We start from the raw sequence: 24,148 nt of genomic DNA, 5'->3' as shown, positions 1-24,148 counted from the left end.
AACTTGTCAGTCTATGGAGTCCTATAACGCAGTAAAATCATGCGTTATACGCTGGATCGTATTCCGTATAGCACATTATTTTACTGCGTTATAGGAATTAACGGGTCCGTCTCCGTTAGTGCTATAGCGCAGTAAAATACTGCGCTATAGGTACTTTTGTAACTTTTTTTTTTTTTTGTTGGCGCATTTTGGTTCAAAATGTTTTTTTTGAGCCATTTTGGTTCCGGACTCGTCAATCACTTGACAAATACATATATACAATACCATGGGCAAAATCCACCTTATCCGGTACAGAATACATGTGAATTTACTGTTTCCAACACAAGTTATATATACAGTTAAAATTTATTAGTATGTAAATATATACTTATTATATACATAAATGCGCAAGCTCTCTAAATTAACACTCGTTATCATATAAAAGTAGTACTATATAGTGAATTTTCGCACCCACTCACTTAAATTCCTAAACCTACTTATGTACACTATACATATATAAACATTTTATAAAAGATATAACAACGTGTCTGCATTTTAGAAGATCAACAAAATCCACAACTATTTTTCACCAATTAATCGTGTGTTAATTAAGATGGTGGATGAACATGTGAAATTGGTTCCAATAGCCAATGTGGGAAGAATCATGAAACAAATCTTGCCACCAACTGCAAAAATCTCCAAAGAGGCAAAGGAGACTATGCAAGAATGTGCATCAGAGTTTATAAGTTTTGTTACTGGTGAAGCATCTGACAAGTGTCACCAGGAGAATCGAAGGACGGTTAATGGAGATGACATCTGTTGGGCTCTCAGTTCACTTGGTTTTGACAACTATGCTGAGGCCATGTTGAGGTACTTGTATAAGTTGAGGGAGTTTGAAAGACTAAAGGCCAATCAGAACAAAGGTTCAAATAACGATGAAGATACGGATGAAGAAGCTGCAGCAAGTGAATCTGAGAAGCAAGAAACTAGTACTCCTCCAGCACCATTAGAGTTTAATGTAATGGAGAGGGGTAGCTATAATTAATGATAGGGAACTAAAGGGGATGATTTGTAGTTTCAATTCGGAAAATTTTGGATCATTTCTCGGTTTGTGCAAAGTCATGCTAATCTTCTCGTTCCGATTCTTTGAGAAAGAATCAGCTACTTTGAATTTTGTCCTTGAAATCTTCGGAATAATCATTATTCTCATGTATTTTCTCCTTAATTGGTCTCTCTTTTTGTTTTCCTTGAGAATTAAAGAAGGATTCAATTTCCTGAACTTCAGCTATGGGTTCATGTATCTAGGTTAACTTTTGACCTAAACTAAGACCATGTGTTATTGAAGAAGCAAGCTCACTCTTATTCCAAGAATCAGAGGAAGGTATTTTATCCGATAATGAAGTTAGAATTTTTTGGTTTGCTTTTCTCTTCTCTTCTCTTCTCGTTGGTAGTTTCAGTCGACTTTGTTTTGGACCTTCTTTTTTACTATATCTGTTTATTGAATTGGTAGATATACAACCTTAATTATAAGCTTCAGATTGAAAGTATCAGCCAGCTCTTACCTTCTCCATAAACGAAGAAGGCAAGACTAAGTCGTTTAGTTGTTTTCTATTTTCATTATGCCAAAAGATATATCTATCCTTTAATTAGTTCCAATGTTCAACAACAGCTTTGAGTATCAGGAAATCGGAGTGTGTATTTGTCTTTGGAAAATTGCAAAGTATAAGGAATTAAAGCAAATGATTAGAATTCTGGCATTTTTTGTGACTTTTTTCTTCTCAAGATATATCAGCTCCTGGTTTCTGAAATATCTTCCGATCAACTGGTACTCCTAAATCAGATGCCTAAAACTATCATGATACCTGCCAAAATACTTCATATAATATTTAATTTGCTGATCAAAATAAGCAAAGCTAATACTAATAGGATGACTTCAAAACCAATCCGATCATTAATCCCCTTCCCACCACCATCTGCCCCAAATTCATCCGTAGCATTATTCGATCTACTGTTTTAAGGCTGGACATCCTTAATGAATACTAATATACTTAAGTGGATTTGTCTTCTGGGTCGAGCTCGTCGGACGGGCTTGCCTAGCGCGGGTTATCTCTCCTGTGTGGTTTGCGAGCTATTGCACAGGAGCGGTTTACCTTGTGCGCACCCGAAGGATAGCGGCTGCGGATTCCTCGTCATAAAAAAAATTATAAAGCTTTAACTCATGAAGCATTTATTATCTCAAACAAAGGATGCTAACATATGATGATGATAACTTGATTGTATATGACTCTGTTTAGTTCCTAATATCTACTGATCGGGGCTGTGGTAGAACTGAATTAACGTGCCTATTACTATTATTATGTCTCAATCGTTTAGGTCAGCCGTTACATAAAGCTTCACTAATTATTGTTGGGCTAAAACGGCCCAAAGATACTCTTAACATGATGTGATATTGTCCGCTTTGGGCCAAGCCCGCACGGTTTTCCCCAAAAGGCCTCACATCATTAAGAGACCCAACAATCTCCCCCTCGAACTAAATTCCACGTGACTCATTATCATACCACGGGTCAGAGATTCAACATGTCTGTGTGACACCCACATTGTCAGAGTATTTACGGTCACCGAAGCCCAAAGGCTGTAAATGCGTCTTCAAAGCTACGGGTAAAGGTCGTAAACCGGCCCATAGACGGGCAAAGGCACTAAGCCGGGCCCCACGCCACACTCCGCCATCTTCATACTCGTCCCGCCAAACCATTGGCTCTGATACCAGTTATTGGGCTAAAACGGCCCAAAGATACTCTTAACATGATGTGATATTGTCCGCTTTGGGCCAAGCCCGCACGGTTTTCCCCAAAAGGCCTCACATCATTAAGAGTATCCAACTCCTTATAAATAGCTCCCTTTTCTTTTCAGCTATCAATGTGGTACTTTGTTCGCACACCCAACAATTATATGGCTCCATTTAAGCTTAATTATCTCAGCCCAATATAAACTAAAAGTTCTCTACATTTTCTACAAATATAAATCTTTGACTAGGCTATAAAGGACTCCTAGAGAACATATTCCAACTAATTGGTATCGCGCATATAGATCTGCTTCTTCTATTGTGCCATATTTTTCACTAGTTTTACATGGTCAAGGGGTTGCATGAAAGTATTTCAAGGCAACTTCCTTCCATGTTATTTTACGTCTAGCTCTTTCATCCTCTTTTAACTCATTCACTAGCCATGATTTTACCAAGTACACATACGTACATCATCTAGAGATTGATATAGGATATGGTCAAAAATATCTCAAGTGATTGACCTTCACATTTATCCTCGGCATGTGCTACTTGCACCTTCCACTTAATGTGGTCATTTTTAATCTTGTATGACTATACATCCTTAGAATCTGCATCTCGACGACACTCATCTCATGGATATATATGTTGAACATTAGCGATCCAACATTCACTCCTATATAACTTCGGAGTCGGGGTACTTTAATTTCACCACTTATCGGGTGTCCTGTCACTTTTTAGTATAACATTAAATAGCTTGGTAAAACATCCTGCTCCAAAGTCCAACCTCTCCCAAGACACTTCGAAACTTCTATGGGAATATCACCCCCGAACCACATGCTTTTCTAATTTTCATGGCATCATTTACCTCTATCGGCCTAATAATTCTATGAGTGTAACTAAAGTTTCCATCACAACTATTGATCTCTTGGTTTGAATAGAACAGAAATTCTTTCAAAATGCAATCTTTTGGACAACAATGGTTTTCATAATTGCTGAACTAGGCATATCATTATAAGGACATTTTTACAGTAAATAATGAACGTCAAAGTACAACATGCTAATACTTTAGTAATTTGTATCGACAATTTCAGTTTAACCAGGACTTTTGGAATTAGGGTTTCTGTAAAGGCAGTGGGGGACCACTCTTCCAATATCTTCCTGGAAGAGGGATCCTAGCTAGTGGGGAGCTGGCCCTGTATCTTGTAGCTGAAACCACTGTTCCTCCATCCTTTTTTACCCGCTTCACTAAAAAGTGATTTAGATCACATGTTATAGTACTAATATTTTTCGATGTTTTGCTTTAATGAGAAAGTAGAAACGTATTAACCACTGTTCCCTAGTTGTGATTTTTAAGTGAAGCACCATGTAAATGACATCATGCATGATGTGTAACCAGTACCACAGTCCGAGAAATAGGAGGGAACAAATCAAAAGGCCTTAATTAATTAAGAGATAATTAAAAACATGTTGGAATCCTGATATGTTGGACAACTATATGCAAGTGAAAATTGGATACACCATGTTTGCTATATATCGATCTTCACACCTACTAAGACATAATATAATTAAGTATATAAAAATATTGTGTAATATTTGGCTAGCAATTTATGTTTTTAGATAATATGATCACAAGAGAAAACATTAAAACATCTGTTCTCCGGCATGACATGATGGAAGAATGGTGCTTTGGCATTAGTGAATTACGTACATACTATAATTAAGCTGATGAAAACTGGGGTTGCACGGCATATCTGAGCTAGGTACTTCTGTTTTCCTTATGTCATTAAGTTTTAATTTCCCTCTAGTAGACCAACCAATCCGCAACATGGATTTGTGTTCCTATGTGTGAGGATGTCGACACTCGACATGTACATAACAGTTAAAAGAGGAACCAGCTTAATGGTTTATACAAAGGGCACATCTCTTCAGACCTACTAATTTTCAGTGGATATATCCTCCTAATCAAAGAAGCGGAGTAAGAGCAGCATATACAACTCAGGCAAATAACAAATTATATATAAGAGAAGAATTTGAACGAACACCCTAGAACCTTAGCTGATTTTTCCCCCATTCAAATGTCGGAAACGCCTAATTAGAATGATCTGATGAGTATTCTTTATTAAGAATTCATGAACTATTATTGCTCTAACAAATCCCAACTCATAATTAGGTCTCCACAAAAAATAACCAATTCTATAGGAGTTTATGCCTTAAACCCCCCCCCCCCCCCCCTTCTCCCCCTTCCCTTCTCCCGGAAAGCCCTTTTGCTGGATTGTTGGTCCGCAGCCCCGAAAAAGACCAATTGGCATAGGCCATAGACAGAGAGGATGAAAGAAAGACATAGGAATTTCCCCCTGAAGCTAAAGGGGCCGTTATGGTTATCTCATATCCCCTTTTTCTTTTCGTATGATTTTGCTTACTATATCTGCTGTTGTAGCATTATAAATTGTATTGTTACTCTTGTTGCCATCAGGAGTTGAACATCCAATTGCTTCGATTTGAATTATCTAGAGAATGCAATGTCTGATAGCAGAATGGGCAAAACCACTAAAGAAAAAAATCTATTGAATTAGCAAAAAAGGAGAGAGAGGGATTCGAACCCTCGATAGTTATTTGTTCAAAACTATACACACACACCCACACCCCTCCACCCCCCGGAAGATATAGATATAGACATATGGAGTATGAGAATTCATGAACTATATGTGCATGACCAAAGAGACTAAAGGGTCGTTTATTTTAACAGATATTGTCTATAAGGTAATTGCATACCACTTTTTTTATATTCTCCATTACTGTGCCAATTGGTGGTATTTTTTACAAGAGGAGATGAGGAAAGAAAATTTAAAAAGAAGGGAAAGATTGTGACAGCTGTTGTGATGGTTGTGTTATTGGAGTGGACAGTGATGGTGAAAGGTCATCTTGCAGGAATATTCGGGTGGACAGTGTCCGGATGATATTGTGACTTTGTTAAAGATTGAAATGAAACATACTTGTTCAGAACAGTAAGTGGTTGTAAAAGAAAATTAAAACAAATGCATTTACGAGTTGAGGTGTGAATGATTCAAAAATTTAAGATTTCCAATAAAAGAAAACAAACGTGGCCTAACTCTGTTACCCGTTAAGGTCTTTTCAACAACATTAATTATTGGCTCCAAATGTTATTGCACAGAAGTAAACATAGTATAATGAGAAAGGGAGGCTTGCCAAGCTCACCAGTATGGTTTAGACTTTTGACACTGAAGTTTCTCAGCAAAAGCAAAGACCAAGAGGTAAGAAGCTCCAAATATCCAATCAAGTAGATATAAAACCACTCAGATATCAATTTCAGGTTTTCCTTACAAGTTTCCACATTTCAGCAGACCATACAATCAATATCAATTTGGGAAACCAATAAAGTTAAAACAGACACGGTTGAACCATCTCAAGGAAAAGTGGAAAACCACCAAGTCAACCATTTGTCTGTTCATTCGTGCACATCTTTAGGATCATCTAGATCCAATCAAACATCAACTTTGACTCCATCTGCAGCGGTTAGACTAAGTTCAGGCATGGCGGTTCAAAATTCCATCCGTAACGATGCTTCTCTCAACCAGATGCAAATGTAGTAGACTATATCTTCCGGTCTAACTTGATTTTCTACTCTATATTAGGAAACTGATGAGCAGCAACGATGAACTATTTCCACCAGCCAAATAGCATATGCTTGAAGCTACAACTTGAGTCAGAGCAGCTCAAGAGATGTCCGTAACCTCATTTGAGCTATCTTTGGATCTATGCTTCCTTTTCTTACTCCTGCATTTACAAACCGGCATCATTCTCTGGCTGGTCCATAGACAGACCAATAGATAAATACAGAAAGAGAGGAAGATCCCACAAACAAGTCTACGTATGTATGGCGGAACCAAAAGACGGAAAAATGACAATCAAATCAGAGTTGATTGAACGTACTTGTCATGCGAACCCGGATCAAGACATGATTTGAGTTTCCGATCAATGTGCTTCACATCTTTGGAAGTAGGAGTCGAAAGTTTACCAATCTGTTCAAGTGCCAAGAGTTCAGGCAGAAAGAGGACTACGTTAAACCCAAAAGAAGATTTCGGGGAAGAAGCCGGTAATATTTCCAGAAAGAAGAAGAGAAAGACAAGCAATTCCAGGCATGCAGTAATAACAGGGTTAAGTACTTGCCAAAGAATCAATGGCATTTATAGAACCAGCAAGTTCTGAAATGGCATGAGCTGGATGATCATGTGATAGGACACTTCTCAGGTACCTGGTTGAAGACTCATTATCATGTCAATCAGCGTATTAAGGGATTATTATGGATTAGGTCCAAATGAGAAAGGGACTGAAACCTCTCAAAATCAAATAGGCCATGCACTGCGTTAGCTCTATGCAATGCTGCCAATGCCAACTGAAACAAGGAAAAAGAAACTTAAATCAGAAAATTATCTAAGAAATGAGCATAGGAGTATTATCTGTAGCACATTTTAAAAGAACAAATCATCACATAGAACACAAAAGCCAGATATTTGCTCAACTGTGGTATCCAACAAGGTCATCAGATTAATTTCTCAGATGTCAACTATGGTACCATTCGGTGATCATCTGAAAAAGTTTCTTCTTATACGTTTCAATTTTTTCCAAATCGCAGTCTTGTCCTCTGTCAAAACAGCTATCATCTAATATTGACTCGTCACATGATTTGTCCTGTGATAAATATGACTCCTCTGGGCAAGACGTGACCAAAATAAAGAAGAGCTCCTTATCAAAAGCGAAAAGCGCAAAAAAGCTCTAAGGTTAGCTGGGGCTTTAAGCGCAAAGCGCAAATAAAGTGTGGGCTTTAATGAAAAAAGGTGCAATGGTGCAATATATATATATATATATATGTTTAGTCCAAGACTAATGATAATAAGCATGATCCTGAATCTATCCAGTGTTATCAAAAGCGAAAAGCGCAAAAAAGCTCTAAGGTTAGCTGGGGCTTTAAGCGCAAAGCGCAAATAAAGTGTGGGCTTTAATGAAAAAAGGCGCAATGGTGCAATATTTTTATATATATATATATATATATATATGTTTAGTCCAAGACTAATGATAATAAGCATGAATAACAAATATATGGACAAAGAAATTGTACAAACATTACGATAAACTTAAATATCAATTATCTCTTCAAGAGAGGCTCATTGGCAAGGAAAGTATGTCTTAGAACCTTGATGATGACACTGAAGCGCAAATAAAGCGAGGCGAAGTGCTCAACATGTTTTGAGCCTCGCTTCAGGGCTCCTTTGACAACACTGAATCTATCCAAAACAACCTTACGGGCACATTATTCAATTATGAGTGAAGGCTTTCCTTTGTTATAGAAATCTATTGACAGCAGTTGGAACTTCCAAACCACTTGCACATCGACAGTAAAGGTAATGAAAAGCATTACAATGATCTGAGAAGAATTATGAGCATTATGAACCAGAGTTGCAAAAAGAGGCGAACCTAGAGAATAAGTTATGGGTTCATCCAAACAAGAATTTTTGGCTCAAACCCTGTATATGTGTTTAACAATACACTAAATAAGCACAAACATTAGACTTCAAACCAGTAAACTGAATGGATTATGGTAAAATTCCAAACTCGAACACACAAATTTCAAATTGTGGACCCGCCTCTGGTTGCAAAGTGCAAACTACTGTGCTTTTGGGTTAAGAGAAAAGGAGAGAAAAGAATGCACACGAATATTAGGAATATAGTGATTTTTCTGGGTTGGTTTTCTGAAATAATTCTAAAAAGAGAAGGGAAAAGGATAAGATCTGAAAGGATAACATAATTGTTGAAAGCTCTTTTGGGGGATCTTACTTGGAGAGGAGGGGGAAATCACATAAATGCTTCTAGGATTGACAGATTTCTTTATTCATCTCTTTGGGATGAATTGTGTTAACATATTAATCAGAGTGTCCTGCCTAATCTGGGGTCAGACCATAATCCAATTATGTTGACATGTGGGGACTGGTCCTTCAAAAAAACTTATTTCAAGTTTGAAAAATGGTGGCTAAATGTGGAGGGATTCAGAAGCAATGTACTGGAATTTACCTTATCCCAAAAAAAATCTTATCCAAAAAAAAAAAAAAAAAAAGCAGTGTACTGGAATGGTGGAGTTCTTTTGATGTTCCAGGTAGACCTGATTTCAAATTAGCTGCTAAATTGAGCTTATTAAAAGGGAAACTCAAAGAATGGAGCAAGGAACATAGAGGAAATTGGACGGAAAGAAAAGGTCAAATCCTGGAACAAGTTGGCAGTCTTGAAATCATCCAAGATCAGATACCTTTAACTGAAGATGAGCAATTACAGAAGTCTCACTTGGCTATGGAGTATGAAGAAGTGGCAAAAAATGAAGAAATGGCTTGGAGACAAAGATCTGGAGTCCAATGGATCAAGAATGGAGACAAAAACACAAAGTACTTTCACAGGACGGCCACAGCTCATAATTGATTCTCTGCAGATTGATGGAGTTAGCTTATCTGATCCTTTGGCTATTAAGAATATAATTCTAGAATTCTACCAGGATCTATACAAGGAAACAGAAAGCTGGAGACCAAATCTGAACATTCAAGGTGTTCAAACTATTACAATAGAGGAGCAGGACAGGCTAACAAGGTAGTTTGAAGAGGAGGAAGTATTGGAAGGGATCAAAATATGTGCTGTTGACAAGACACCTGGTCCGGATGGGTACACAATGGTCTTTTTTCAAGCTTTCTGGGATATGTTGAAGGAGGACTTGATGCAGACTTTCCAGAATTTCCACTCTCAACAGATGTTTGAGAAAAGTTTCAATGCCACTTTTGTGCTTTGATTCCTAAGAAGGTGGGTGCAGTTAAACTAAGGGACTTCAGACCTATTAGTTTAATCACTGGAGTATACAAGATAATTGCCAAAGTGTTGGCAGAAAGTTTATAGAGGGTGGTGAGCAAGTTGGTCAACAATCATCAAATGGCTTTCATTAAGGGGAGGCCAATAATGGTGCCGCATTAATAGCAAGTGAATGCATTGATAACAGACTCAGAGGTGATGATCCAGGTGTAATGTGTAAGCTGGATATTGAGAAGGCTTGTGATCATATAAACTGGAACTCTCTAATCAACACTTTTAAGACAGATGGGGTTTGGAAACAGGTGGTTAAAGTGGGTGGAGTTCTGTATTAAAACTACTAGGTTCTCTATTCTTGTAAATGGAGAACCTGTGGGTTTTTTCCCACCAGAAAGGGGGCTCAGACAAGGGGATCCTTTGTCCCCTTTTCTCTTTATTATAGCCATGGAAGGTCTGGACAGCATGAAGAGGATAGCTTCTCAAAATTGTTGGATCAGAGGTTTTAAGGTGGGGAACAGGGAAAATGAGTACATGGAGATTTCTCATCTACCGTATGCTGATGATACAGTAGTGTTCTGTGAAGCAAACCATGAACAAATTTGCTATCCAAGGGTAATATTGGTGGTTTTTGAAGCTTGCTCTGGGCTGAAAGTTAACTGGAGGAAGAGCAGCATCTTCCCAGTCAATGAGGTACAGCAGATTCAAGTACTTGCTAACATTCTGAATTGCAAGATTGAGAAACTGCCCACAGTTTATCTTGGCATGCCATTGGGTTCAAAGCATAAAGCAGTGGAAATATGGGATGGCATCATTGAGAAGACTGAAAAGAAACTTGCCCTATGGAAGGCTCAATACCTTTTCTTGGGGAGGAAGACTCACTTTAATCAACTCTGTTTTAGATTCTATACCAACTTATGTGATGTCTCTTTTTCCAATTCCTAGCAAAGTGGTCAAAGCTTTGGATACTCTGAGGAGAAATTTTCTATGGCAAGGAAACAAAGTGGAAAGAGGGTTCAATTTGGTAACTGGGATTCAGTTCAACAAAGAAAAATGGATGGAGATTTGGGGGTGAAAAATCTAAAGCTGCAGAATAAATGCTTGCTAATGAAATGGCTTTGGAGATATAATCATGAAGACCAAGCATTGTGGAAGAAGTGATTCAACATAAATATGGCCAAGCTGAACAGTGGCGCACAAATGAAGTGACAGATACCTATGGTGTGGGGGTATGGAGGACCATTAGAGCCTTCTGGTTGGCCTTGAAGACAATTGTAAGCATAAAGTGGGCAGGGGTGACAAGATCCATTTCTGGAAGGAGAATTGGAGTGGACAAGGGACTCCGCAAGTTCTGTTTCCTGGACTATTTTCTATATGCACCAATCCTGATAGCAGAATAGAGGAGATGTGGTCTCCTCAGGGATGGATTTTGGTCTTCAGAAGATTATTAAATGATTGGGAAATAACATAGGTAGCAGAAATGCTGACAATAATTGGTGGATATACAGGAACTAATCTAGAACCAAACAAGATAATATGGATGGAGTGCTTCACATGGCTGGTAGCTAGGAGGGCATGCCTGACTCATGAAGCATTACAGAAGAGAGGAATTTCCATTGCTTCAAGGTGTTCACTATGTAAGGAGGCCATAGAGACAAACAATCATCTTTTCCTTCATTGTAGAGTAACAGCACAAGTGTGGGCATTATTCTTCAACTTGGCCAAGATGAACTGGTCTATGCTAGAACACACATGCAGATCTTCTAAGTTGTTGGATCAGAAGGGGAGGGAGCAAGAGTCAAAAGCTATGGTGGAAAACAGTACCTGCTTGCATTTGGTGGAACATCTGGAAGGAAAGAAATGAAAGAATTTTAAGGCAAAGAATGTAGAGTACAGAAGATCAAGTGGAAGGTCATCACTTCTTTAGGTTTTTGGTCTAAAGAGCAAGATATAAAAGAGGAAGTTCAGCTAGTGGACTTTTTAGGTTTATTGTAATTAATTTCAGGAAATGTAAATTCTTTGGAGGTGGCCAGCATACCCTTAATGCTGAGGAATACAAAGTTACCAGTCCCAAAAAAAAAAAATGTTGAAAGCTCAATTTCAGTTTTCCACAAAGGTTTATAGAAATTGATGGAAAAAATAAAGACTTTTTGTGATGCAAGGAAATCCATTTTACTGGAACAAAAAGGAGGGACAAACATAAGTTAACCCATTGAAAGAAATAAAATCAAAAACCCTAAATGCTTAGAGATGTCCCGTGATGAGACCTATGGTGAAAGGGCCAGTGAATATCGTCTTCTGGGTTTGAATGATTAATTACAATCCCATTACTTTTCTTAGGATAATTCCTAACTCAATAAACACTACAGTATATCAATAGAATCAGTAGGGCAATACCAATCCTGAACCATCTAATGGCATCTTGTTAACTATTGGTTAGCTCATCCATAACTAGGATAAACAAGTACAGACTTAAGATAGATCCTTCACACATGGGAAGCTCCTTTGTTCCTTCTCTATCATACTTACACTGGTGATTGGCTGATCGCTCCTCTGCACATATGTTATATGGCATTTATGTATTTGATGTGAATTCCTTTCTTCTCACACTTAACCAAGTGAATATTTTTGAACTTTATAATATGTTCTATTTAGATTAATTGAATATCATTCTTCCTCTCCCAAAACAATTCGGATCAATCATCAAACAAAAAACATAGCCTCGGTTAGTTGCCAGAGATAGTCATAGTTAATTGTCAAGATTAGTTAGGAGGAGCTTATGGAAATTATAGCTAGAATAGCTGCTTTTTAAATGTCAAACGAGCTAGATTTGATCTAGTTTAACCATACGCGAAAAATTTATCTGTCAAGAACAGAGGATTCATTCTCCATGTCCAAGCTTTACATGAAAACAAAAAATATGAACAGGAACAAACTGATTTCAGAAGTTTCTACCAGATGTATGTATCTGCTAATATAATCCTCTGTAGGTAGGGAGAGACAGCAATTTTCATCGATACAGAAAGGATGTAACTCATTAAATAATACCTGCCCAGGTGGGAATAGAAGTGGTCCATCGGTACGCATAATCTTATCTGCTTCCATCCTAGCAGTTTCAAGTGAAGCCTGTACTTCAGAAGAAAATAAACTTAGCTGGTAGATGAATCCAGAGGTCAGAGTAATATGAATTGAAGTATTTCCCATATATGAGGTAAATAAGAACTCAATAAGGAATTACCAAATTAAGTCACTATCTATAAAAGATGAATCACAGATAGTAATGCATGTCCAAAATGTTACCAGCTACTTATTTTATTTTTTTTGGAAACTGGTAACTGTATTGTATTTCATATGAGCAAAACAGTACACAGTACATAGATAGTGAGCAGAGACTATTCCTTCTTCATGTCGAAAGTTGCATACACAGAAATGTTTTGGACAATCAAAATGCAGTTCAAAAGGATTTGCTGGTTTGTAGCTCAATGAGCTAGACAGAGATCTATGATGTGAAATCTAAGAATAAATTGAATTTATAATAATCACCACATCTCCGACATGCCACCAACTTTGATAATGTTCAAAAGAAGAGTGATGATAATCTAGCTAGGAGATGCATTAACCTTGATTAACTAAGCAAGAACTAGAAACAATAGAAATGGGAAGAGTGAAATCAGCATTTGTTCCATTGGACGAAGAACTGAAGATTATCAATATTGCATATAGATTCCCATGGTTTGGGTGGTTTAACTGCAAAACTACTAGTTATTAAACAATTGTGGATGAAATTCAATTGTTAGAAGCCAGAATTCACCAGGAGCAGAAATGGTTGGACATTTTTTTAATAAAAAGAAAATTGTATGGCAAAGGAAATAACATTTTTTTATATGCTAACCTACATCTACCCCACCACTAACCCTACCCCAGGAGTCACCAGTGGCCCTTTTCCTCCATTTGCCCCCTTGGTGACTCGATCCTCAACCTCAATGGTTGGAGGCGGTGAAAACTTTTCACTAGAACTACCTCATCTTGTCCAAAGGAATGACAATTACCTTCAGTGCCACAAGCTGGTCGTCATCTTTTGCTCCACAGAACTCCTAAAGTTTCAAAAGCAATAGTCAATAATTGCAATGAAGAAAATAAGTAGTACAAGGAGCGGAAATAACTACCAATTAAAAGGAAAATATCAATAAGCAACAAAGCAATTATTATTCAAAGGGGAAAGTGTAACAGATCAACAGAAAACAACCTCTAAATCACTGATAAAACCTTCAAGTGCACGATATGGAGCATAAACAATAAGATCAAATCCTAGACTCTGCAAAAGAGAGGTTAGAAAAAAGTTGATTATAGCGAGATTTAAAGGAAAATATAGAAGGAAATGACGTTTAAATAAATCCTTGCCTGGAAAACCAGCATTTCATTATTGAGGATTACATGATGATCCTGTCCAATCCCCTTACCAAGCTCCTCAGCTGATACATGATTTTCCTCTGCCTTGCAAGCTGCATATATGCAGGTTAACCTACAAAAAGGAAGGGGAAAAATGGGGGGGGGGGGGGGGGGGGTGTAGTTAGTAAGATTTGTCTCTGCCAACTACTGTGTTCATCAGTATACGTGGATTCCAGATGACTTTGTTTATGTTTTTAAGATGCAATTCAACTTGAATTTGGCAGAAGTAACTATTGTCCAATTGACCAGCCAAACAATGCATAAGATAGGGGGATACTAGTGAGATTTTCTTATATTGGGGAGTGGGGTGAAGCACATAGAAGATAGATAAGAAGCTTACATAATGTCTTTGGGGTGATGTTCCATCACAGACCATTGTAGATAAAACCTCTTAAAATAGATGAGAGCTGTTGCCTGCAAACAACCACGAGAACTGTTTAACCTTCTAATTGATTTATTAGTAGTAGCAGATCCAGTATACAAAACTTTATACCTGAATCTTACGTGGGAACTTAAAGGCATCACAGACATCTTGAATTTTGAACTCATAGAAAGCCCTTAGAAGTTGTTCTTCTTCAACCTTGAGTGGTTTTGGACGCTTTTCAGCTAACATGCCAACCAAAATAGCAACCAAAAAGAATGATAAGAATTATGATTAACTCCATGATTCACGGGAGGTAAAACAGAAACTTGATAGTTTCTTTAGTTTTACTTTGATCTGAACAAATACAAGCTTACCGCTATCTTTTGCATCATTTTGGCTTTCAGCATATGAGAATGACCCATCAATATCAACTTCCATTCGTGTTGTTCCATACTTCACAATAGAATAAAATATCAGTATTATCCGTAAGCCCACAAGCACTATGTAAGGTATGAACTAAATTAGTCATGTGCAAATGGTTAATCTTGGAGCAAAAGCAAACTGTAGCCAAAGAGTAAAAGAATATTCTTACTTAGGGACCAAGAACTTTCCCCTATAAATATTGGTCTTCCGTCTTCTTTTCAATCCCATCCCATCTTTGGTAAGAATCTCATCTTGTGTGTTCTTTGTAAGAGTTAGTATATTCCATAAATTTAGTGTTGGGAAACACTTTGAGTGAACCTCTTCTTTGGAGTTACTTTGTGAGGTTATTCTCTTGGGATATTTTTGGAATTAATTAGAGTTTCATCTCTAATTTTGTATACTCTCTTATGTGTACCGTTGTTATAGTAAACTTGCTAGTTGCTCCCCTCTGTTTGTGGACATAGGTCACACTAAGTGAACCACGTTAAATTTGTGTCTCCTTTATTTTCTTAACTTTCCATTACTACTGTCTTTATTCTCATCATTATAACATTGTCTGGCTTTTACTTCCGACTACCCAGATACCCGATCCTAACACACTATAAATCAGACCTATGTTCTGGGCCCTAAAAGCTTCAGGTAATGCTGCCTATAAAATTAGGCGAATCGTTAAAGCACTGAGAAATCTAACATAATTGTTTGACGAAAACATAAAGCGGGCATATAAAACTTCATAAGCATTGGCAGTCAAAATGGAAAAAGAAATTCTAGCCAATCTAACTACAGCATCAAAAGGTCAAATAACACATTGACATTGCCCTCAGCAGAAAAAAAAAAAAAAAAAAAAAACCTAATTAAGTGAAAAGGGTATCCCAACAAAATAAAACATATGCACAAGCACACAGAACATTGAAAACAAAAAAAGTAAAAAACCATCAAGAAAATGGAGGTAAACAAACCTTGTCTAGTGCTTGTTTGGCTCTATGATTAGCAACTTTATACTTATGTTTCTGTGAATGCAAAATAAACAATATATAAATCAAATGGGAAAACGAAATAAAAAAAGACAGATAATGTCCAAGATTGAATATTGATGAACTCACAATATCATGGGGAGTGAAAATCCACTTGTTTCTATGAGTAGATGTCGTGAAATCAGCCATGTCTACTCTTATGCGGCCCAGCGTTTCATTTTTACAACACCTTCAAATAACACATCAGTTGAATTTTGAAGCCAAAAAGTACATATTTTTAGTCTAATGACAAATTTTGTTTAATTCCACTAGTTGCGCTTTATTTGGCACTTTCTTTTTAGGTCTGAAAAATGGGCAATTTACAAATAATGGGAAAGGAAAGAAAATAGCAGAGTAAATACTCAAAATACCCCCATCCTTTGACCAAAATCCAATTACACACCTAATCTTTGCGGGGTCCCTTAACCCCTGGACAAATTTTTTCAGTATCAAAATGGCCCTTTTTTGTTGATGTGGCACAGAGCGTGACTGCACCGCCCAGTGGCGCGTGACAGCCTTTAAAAAACAGCATCTGAGGTGTTTTTGAGCGCCAACTCAGCTGCCACATGGATTAATTTAACTCCCTCCATTTTTAGGCTACTTGATATTCTTCTTCACCTTCATCTTCTTCTTCACCCTATTTAATACCCACCTCCATTTTTATTTTTTGTCAAAATAATATCCATTATAAATTCATAGAACATAAAAAATAATACCCCCACGAAAATCTAATCTTGTTAAACAAAAAACGAAAATCTAAAAAAAAAAAATGAAAAATCTGAAGAAAAAAAAAACGAAAAATCTGGAAAAAAAAATATGGTTGAAAAATCTAATCTTGTTAAAGAAAATATGTTTGGAAGTTACTTGTTTGGAGTTGCTACTTGTTGCTTGGTTGGAGTTGTTTAAGCACTAATTCTTTGAGTTGATTTGGGGAGAAAATTAAACTCCATTGCTAGGAATTTGGAGAAAGCTATGAAGAACACCAAATGGGTTTCTTTAAATTCTTGATTGTTTGATCAAATTAATGGATGAACTTTGTTCTATTTGGTGTTAGGAAGCTTCCTTTCACATTTGGGTTTGTTTGGATTAGATTTGAGGAAGTTAGTGTGATTTTGTTTTTTCAACTCCTAATGAAGATGATGATGATGATGATGATGATAATGTTGATGAAGATGAAGGAGAATTGGGTATGGGTTTTCGGATCCTTACTAAAAATGGAGTATAGAAAATTGAGAGATTTTTTTTTTGAGTTGATTTGGTGTGATTTTATTTTTTCAACTCCTAATGAAGACGATGATGACGTGGTAGGTGGGTCAGACGCGTGTAGACAAGCGCCTGTCCTAAATTGGGGGTTGTCATATTGGACTGTCACATCAGCAAAAAAAGGTCATTTTGATACTGAAAAAATTTGTCCAGGAGGGTAATAGGACCCCGCAAAGGTTAGGTGTGCAATTGGAATTTTGGTCAAACGTTAGGGGGAACGTTAGGGGGGTATTTTGAGTATTTTCTCGAAAATAGCAGGTGAAGGAAAAACAAGAATATGCACGAAAAAAGAAAGCACGTACCTAATGTTGTTCAAAGCAAGAAAACAAATTCTACGTAGAAACCTTGGAACAAAATCCACAAGCACACTAGAGTACAACACACAAAGGAAAACCTAAGATACTAAAATTTTTTGCATCTTTTTGGGTTTACACGTCCTTAAAAATATTAATTAAAAGTATTATTTGACCTATTTATTTATGTCTAAATTATATTCTCTCTATTAAATATTTATTTATGTCATGTCTATTAATGATGAAATTTTACTAAGTATAAAATTGGAAAAAAAACAATTATTTGTACCTTAAACTTTTAAAATACAGATGATTTCAGACGGTTATCTTTAATAACCATGATAAATAATTTGAGACGAAGAAAGTAATTGTATTAAAGCCAAGCCGGAGGGGGTGATGTTCAGGGCACACTTAAAGATTAGTATAAAGCATTAAATGACACGTAAATATTGATATGGGTAACTATTCTAAAAGTCTGAAATGCCTTCAGCTTTCTTAAATTGTCGAGAAACTCGCACTTTGGGATGACGCTTCAGAGGATCTTTTATAGGTTAATAACTCTGGCGATGGGTTTGTCCAATCCTAGAACAAGTCCAAAAATAGCCCTAAACGCCACCTCAGCTAAGCAGGCACAACAACGGGACCACCGCCTGAATTTGAACAGTCCGCCTGGGTTATTCTGTGCCTGACCTCAACACCACCCTTGATGAATTCTAACTAATTAAAGATCTTCACCATAATACTTAGTAGTCTAATGTGATATAGTTCAACGCAACAAGATGATTAGCCTATCATTTAGGCTAAAGATAATATAGAAAAATTTTAAATGAAATAAAAGAAAAGAAAAGGAAATTACTTAAGTGAGTTGTGTCGTAACCAAAGGAGAGAGATGTAGCAAACTTCAAACTTTTATTTAGCAAATTTTTTACAAGAGAGAGAAGGTAGTGTATGAAAGCTTGCCCTTCTCAATTACAAGTGATCCTTTTATAACGGATCATAGAGCAAAATGACAAAATGAGAAGATAAGAATAGCCGACAAAGAAAAAGAAAAAGATATCTTTAATAAAGTACAATAATTAAATAAAACAAACTACGTTGCTTTATTAAAGCTATGCTTTTATAAAAGTTGATTCTTTGTGGCGGAGTCCACCTTATCACTTTATTTTGGTCTTGCCTTTGTCCTTGGCTATGCTGGAAGATTCTTCCTTTTGGCTGTTGAATTGTGCAAAAACTGTGAAAAGTCCTCCATATGATCAGGACTTTGAGATTCTCCAACTAAAACATGGCTATCACCTATTTCTTCATCTTCTTCCTCATTTTCTTCATTGTCGGTGGTATGACCAACTGATGTCATAGATATGTCTGGCGAAATTTGAGAGATATCAATTCCAAGATTTTTGGATAAGTCCTTTTTAAATTCTTCCATATAAAGAACTATCATTTCTTCTTAGGATATAATCCCTTTTTTCATCTGAATTCTGCGCGCAATGTGCTGAAAAGGGCTAGGAACTTCCCTTTGTCTGGAATTTATTGATTCCCAATAACTAGCAATGGTAGTTTCAATCTGGTTTATTAACTCCTGTCCTGGAATGGTTCCATCATTTGATTTTTGGAGTAATTTCTTCCAGAATTTTGTATAAAAAATCCTGTGAAGACAAGGTATATTGTGCGGGGTATTACCCACTTCCACAGACCACGTCATTATCCATGGGATAGAAAATTCAATGAAGAAATACATATTAGCAATTCCTTCAAAGAAAATATTATTAGTTTCCAAATCTATGATTTTTGGAGAGACTTCAACCCATTCAGTATATAAACTTTTGAATGATTCGGGTAAAATTTTTATGGTTGGACCATAATTAATCCACCACTGACAAAACCAATTAGGGATGCCTTGTTTATAAACATTGGCACAAACTTTGATAAACCAGGAATGCTTTTTATTAGGATTTTCATATAAAAAGACTTTATTAAAAGCTTCAACATAATCAAGTAGTTAAATTTAACTGGAACTTTTTGTTCAGGATGGGTATAATCTTTTTCCTTTAAAGCACTTAATCCCCATTCATTGGGAGAGAAAATATTTTTTATAATAATTTTTGAAAAGTTATAAACTTTTTTGCTAATAGCAGGATAAAAATACTGAAATTTTGCTGATCCTAGAGACGAAAGGACCATCTCATAATTCATGCGATATTTATAAGTAATTGTAGCATATGATGCTTGATCAAAATATCTTTGCATTATTTGCCAAGGTTCATTTCTCCATTGGAGATCATTGATGTGTCGCGAATTTGTGGCACATTCGACGCTTTTTTACTATGAATTTTGGTTGTTTTCAAGTAAGTCTGGTTCTCGTTAATATGTTTTGTTGTGTTTTAGGAAAACAATGGCCCAAAAGCAAAAAGCAAAGAACAAAAGAAAAATTGGCCAGAAATGAAGAATCGACGGTCCGTCGATCAGCCGACGAACCGTCCTTTGAAGCGTCGATAAGCTCGATTTTCCTGTGATGACAAAGTTGAAGACGACAAAGGACGGAGGCATCGACGAAGCGTCGAACTGATCGACAGTTCGTCGTTTGTGTCGTCAAGCACGATCTCTCAACAAAAAGAGAAAAAGATGGAATACTCGACGGAGCGTCAAACTGGTCGTCGACACCGTCGAATGGAACACATCGCTGAAGGTACAAAGGACGGAGAAATCGACGGATCGTCGAACGATCGACGGTCCGTCGATCTTGCTATCGGGGGCACTTTTGTCAGTTTCTACTGTGCGTTTTTAGAGCCTATTTAAAGAACATTTTAGGTTTTTCTTTGCAAGCAGATTTTATTGGAACCACTTAAAAAGTCCCATTGGTGGGTGAGAATTAAATACTCCCCTTTTGGAGCTTAGTGAAGACAACAAGATTCCATTTTCCATATCTTTATTACATTTTGTAAGCTTTATGTCTCATTTATTGCTTACTACTTTTAAGACCATAATGTGTGAATAGTTTCTTTAATTAAAGTTGTGGACCCAAATGATGGGTGCTATGTAATGGGTATCTAACATTATATATATATATATATATATATATATATATATATATATATATATATATATATATAATGTGTTGTGATGTGTTTTATTATTTCTCGTATTCATTATTCTATAAGTGGTTGCAAACACTTGTTCATGCACAAACCCTAGTTTATTTAGAAAGATGAACTAGGGTGTGATTTGAAATAATATAACAAGGACTCGGGGCGCTAACCCTCGTTTAATGAACTCGCTTAAAAATAAGATGAGTTCTACTTGGCGTATTTAATCAACCTTATTTATAACTTTTCTGCATTTGGGAAAATCATGAAAAGAAATACTTTCTAACTATTGGAAAATATTAGAAAGTGTATTAGAGATTAAATTGAATCCTTTGGGACCTTCTATTGCTTTCCACCTGCTGCACATAACACTGTTGTTCTCCTACCATCACTACATCAACAACCAACTCCTAAGCTGTATATCCTATTGATGTTGGTCAATTTACTTTTTCTTGATATAAACAGTCTACTAGACAAGAAGAACTGAAAAGTAGTATCAGTAATGACTTAAATCAGTAGGAAATAGCCTGAAATTGTCCTTCTATTTGTTGTTTAGGAACTCTAATTGTCTTTTTTTTCATGTTCTGTTACTTGACTATGAGACAGTGTATATGATCATTTATATCCAAGTTGTATGAAACTCTTTTTTGTTGGTCATCATGAGATTTCAATTCCAACGAAAAATGGATAAATATCTGCTATCTTATCTTTGGAATTCATTTCTCTTTTTATTTGGTAAAATTGAATGGTTAGTATTCTTGATGTTTTAATTTCACTAATTATTACAGGAAAGATATCAAGAAATATTACGGGAAAAATCACAGTCTCAGTCTGATATTGATCAATGTGAAGCATATTACGAAGCTGCTGGGGGAACAAGGAAGAGAAGAATATATGGTCTTGGATCTCAAGCACAAAGTTATTATGGGCCGAATCTTTGCGTCAATTTTGGCTTTAATGCTTCAGCATCAGCAGCACCTTCAACTTCTCAATCAGCACCTACAGAAAATATGGAGGAGTTAGTGATGCGATTGATTCCTACACTGAATGATCGCTTGCTTCCTTTATTTATTGAGAAGGCACGCGGAGTGATTTCTTCACCATCACATCATCCAAATACTCCTGTCAACAAACCATCAGTTGTGACACCCATAGTGCCTCCTCCTACTACTGCTAACGTTGACGATGTTGATCCTTTAGTTTCTGATGATGATCGTAGTCCTTCTCCCATGCATTAGTTTTTTATGTTATCTGTTTTTTGTTGGAAAGAACAAACTTATGCACTAACAATACTTGATAGATGTGCGGGTTCTTTTGGTAGTTGATAGCTTGGTGTTGTCGGTGTTTTGGACTTAACGATTGAGATTTCGCTATCTATTTTGATTTTTTTTTATAAATATTATTTTATGTGAATCTCAGTTATTTTTAAGGGTATTTATTAATTTGTATTTAGTATGTTTCAACAGGTGTATTTAAAAAAAAAAACAGAAGAAAAATATTTGTGACAGATTTGCGACGGATTTTGGTCGTTGCTAGAGGGAAAACATTGGGCTACAGACTGCGACAAACATTGTATTGTCGCTAAATGCAGGCACAAATAATTCAATATTTTGCGACGGATTAGCGACAATGGTTTTCGTCTCTAATTTACTAAAACGACGAAATGAAATATGAAATTAGTCACGGAATTCATAACAATAGCAACACAATATTCCGTTGCTATAATGTGGAACGGATCGCATACGTCGTTACTCTGTCGCTAAGTTTGCTACGGATTTCATTTTTCCGTCGCTAATAGGTTAGCAACGCGCAAAATCGTAACAGACGACATTCCGTCGCTAATTCGTCGCAACACATGTTTAGCAACAGATATATGTTGATTAGCGACGGAATACATCCGTCACTAAACGTTGTTTTTTTAGAAATATATCATATTGACATCCATAGTATAACGTCTAATCAATGCGGGGACACAACTTTGGTTCTCAAAATCTAAACAAATTCCAAACACTTCAAAATAGCTATTACAAACCAAATCTCTTTTCAAAATATTCGTAATACGATTAAAGCCTTTAAAGACTAGTATCGCATACAATTAGTACCCTTTTCTCTCCATATTCCCTGTGGGATTCGACTCCAACCTTGTTTAGATTACTATATTTGACAACATCCGCTTTACGCCATTAATAGGTGTAATTTGAGCGTATCAAATTTTGACGTCGTTGTCGGGGAATACGGTTTAGAAATTACTGATTGTTGTGTACTCTTCTTTAAATCTTTTTCTATTCCATCACACCTCGTTTGTTGTTGTGGTGAACCAGGTGAACATGGCAGGAAGACAGAATCGGAATGAAGGAAACCAAGGTGGACTCCAAGTGAACCCACCTGTACCAGAAGAGGATGAAGATGAAAATATATTTGCGGAATTCATCAATGAAGTTGATTATGCTTCTGTTGTGGTTCCTCCTAGAACTGGAAATGCTACTTTCAAAATTGATAGTTCTATCTATCAGCTGCTGAAACTTGAAGGTTATTTCCGAAATTCTTCGGAGGATTGTCCACTTCGACATTTGAAGAACTTCTTACATGTGTGTGCTCAACAATCCCAAGGTGATGTTTCTGTTGATGCACTTCGGTTACGGGTCTTTAAATATTCCTTGGCTGGCCAAGCCAGGGAATGGTATGAAAAGCTCCCCAGTAATTCTATTCATACCTGGAGCGAGTTAGCCAATACATTTTTGAAGAAATGGTTCCCGCCAAGTAAAAAGGCTGAGCTTCGGGATAAGATCTTTGAGTTCAAACAACTTCCGGGGGAACAATTATATTCAGCGTGAGAGCGTTTCAAGTACTATCTAGCTCAATCTCCAACTCATGGGTTTCCGGATGCTATTCTCACCGAGAAGTTCTACAAGGGGTTAGATACAATGAATCAAATTGCTGTCAACACTGCAGCTGGGGGATGCTTCATGGACAAATCATTTGTCAGCATCACCAGGTTGCTCGATAAGCTCACCACCCACAATCAAGCTTGGCACTCAAGTGATAGTGAAATCCTGTCATATGGTAGTCCCTCTGCTGTCGCGGTGGCCAAAGAAAATCATGAGCGAGATCACGTTTTTGCTCAATTGCAAACCATCGTGGATTTGTTGTCAAAGAGGCTTACGGAGAAAGAAGCTAAAAGTGTGAATGTTGTCGAAGAAATGCCATCTCATGCTCCCGGAATGTACCAAGTCTCGGAGGAAGCTTATCTAGAGGGGCAGCCACAACGTGAGGATGCCAATTGTATCGATCACTCTCAAGGGGGTTATCAAAAGCAATAGAGACCCCAACAACAAAGCAATCAATATGGCCTAAATGAATATGGTGGTTCGGACATGAGGGATTACAACAACAAAAATTATGGTAATTGGAATTCCAATGCCTATGTTCCACTAAAGGGTCGTACGTCTAACTCTCAGAATTGGTGAGAAGGTCCTTCTAATGATCAAGGGACTTCTCGAATGGAATCTATGCTTGAAAAGATACTGGACAACCAGCATAAGAGTGACAAGAAGATGGAGAATTTGACCGAAGTGGTAGGCTCTCACACCGCTTCGATTCATAAACTTGAGTCACAAATGCGAGATCTTTCTCGTGAGCAA

The 24,148-nt window shown here is 36.9% G+C and overlaps 2 protein-coding genes and 1 non-coding gene across 5 annotated transcripts; 1 reads left to right on the top strand and 2 right to left on the bottom strand.

Moving 5' to 3' along the window:
- Positions 1-471: 471 nt before the first annotated feature.
- On the top strand, positions 472-1,382 carry LOC132600081 (nuclear transcription factor Y subunit B-4-like). Its single transcript, XM_060313205.1, has one exon. The coding sequence runs from the start codon at positions 593-595 to the stop codon at positions 1,022-1,024; it is 432 nt and encodes a 143-aa protein (XP_060169188.1). The 5' UTR covers positions 472-592; the 3' UTR covers positions 1,025-1,382.
- Positions 1,383-6,034: 4,652 nt separating this feature from the next.
- LOC132645929 (cyclin-H1-1) lies at positions 6,035-18,359 on the bottom strand. Of its 3 annotated transcripts, none has more exons than XM_060363188.1 (14): positions 18,281-18,359; positions 15,959-16,058; positions 15,815-15,865; positions 14,807-14,885; positions 14,562-14,674; positions 14,409-14,482; positions 14,021-14,141; positions 13,866-13,934; positions 13,669-13,713; positions 12,668-12,772; positions 7,117-7,175; positions 6,950-7,034; positions 6,713-6,801; positions 6,035-6,556 (listed from the first exon to the last, which is right to left on the bottom strand). In XM_060363188.1, exons 2-14 carry the CDS (start codon positions 16,016-16,018, stop codon positions 6,496-6,498), a joined length of 1,011 nt encoding a protein of 336 aa, XP_060219171.1. In that variant the 5' UTR covers positions 16,019-16,058; positions 18,281-18,359; the 3' UTR covers positions 6,035-6,495. The 3 variants fall into 3 exon arrangements, with proteins under 3 accessions (XP_060219171.1, XP_060219170.1, XP_060219172.1); XM_060363187.1 differs by lacking the exon at positions 18,281-18,359 and adding an exon at positions 16,733-17,072; XM_060363189.1 differs by lacking the exon at positions 18,281-18,359 and having other exon boundaries at positions 12,668-12,745; positions 15,959-16,175.
- Positions 18,360-23,279: 4,920 nt separating this feature from the next.
- Positions 23,280-23,385, bottom strand: LOC132601012 (small nucleolar RNA R71). The gene has a single exon (XR_009567464.1). It is a non-coding gene; the product is annotated as a small nucleolar RNA R71 (small nucleolar RNA).
- Positions 23,386-24,148: the final 763 nt, after the last annotated feature.

The sequence above is a fragment of the Lycium barbarum genome, chromosome 6, assembly GCF_019175385.1.
Source record: "Lycium barbarum isolate Lr01 chromosome 6, ASM1917538v2, whole genome shotgun sequence".
Taxonomy (NCBI): domain Eukaryota; kingdom Viridiplantae; phylum Streptophyta; class Magnoliopsida; order Solanales; family Solanaceae; genus Lycium; species Lycium barbarum.
The sequence above is the reverse complement of the archived record's forward strand: the minus strand, read 5'-3'. Positions and strand labels throughout refer to the sequence as shown.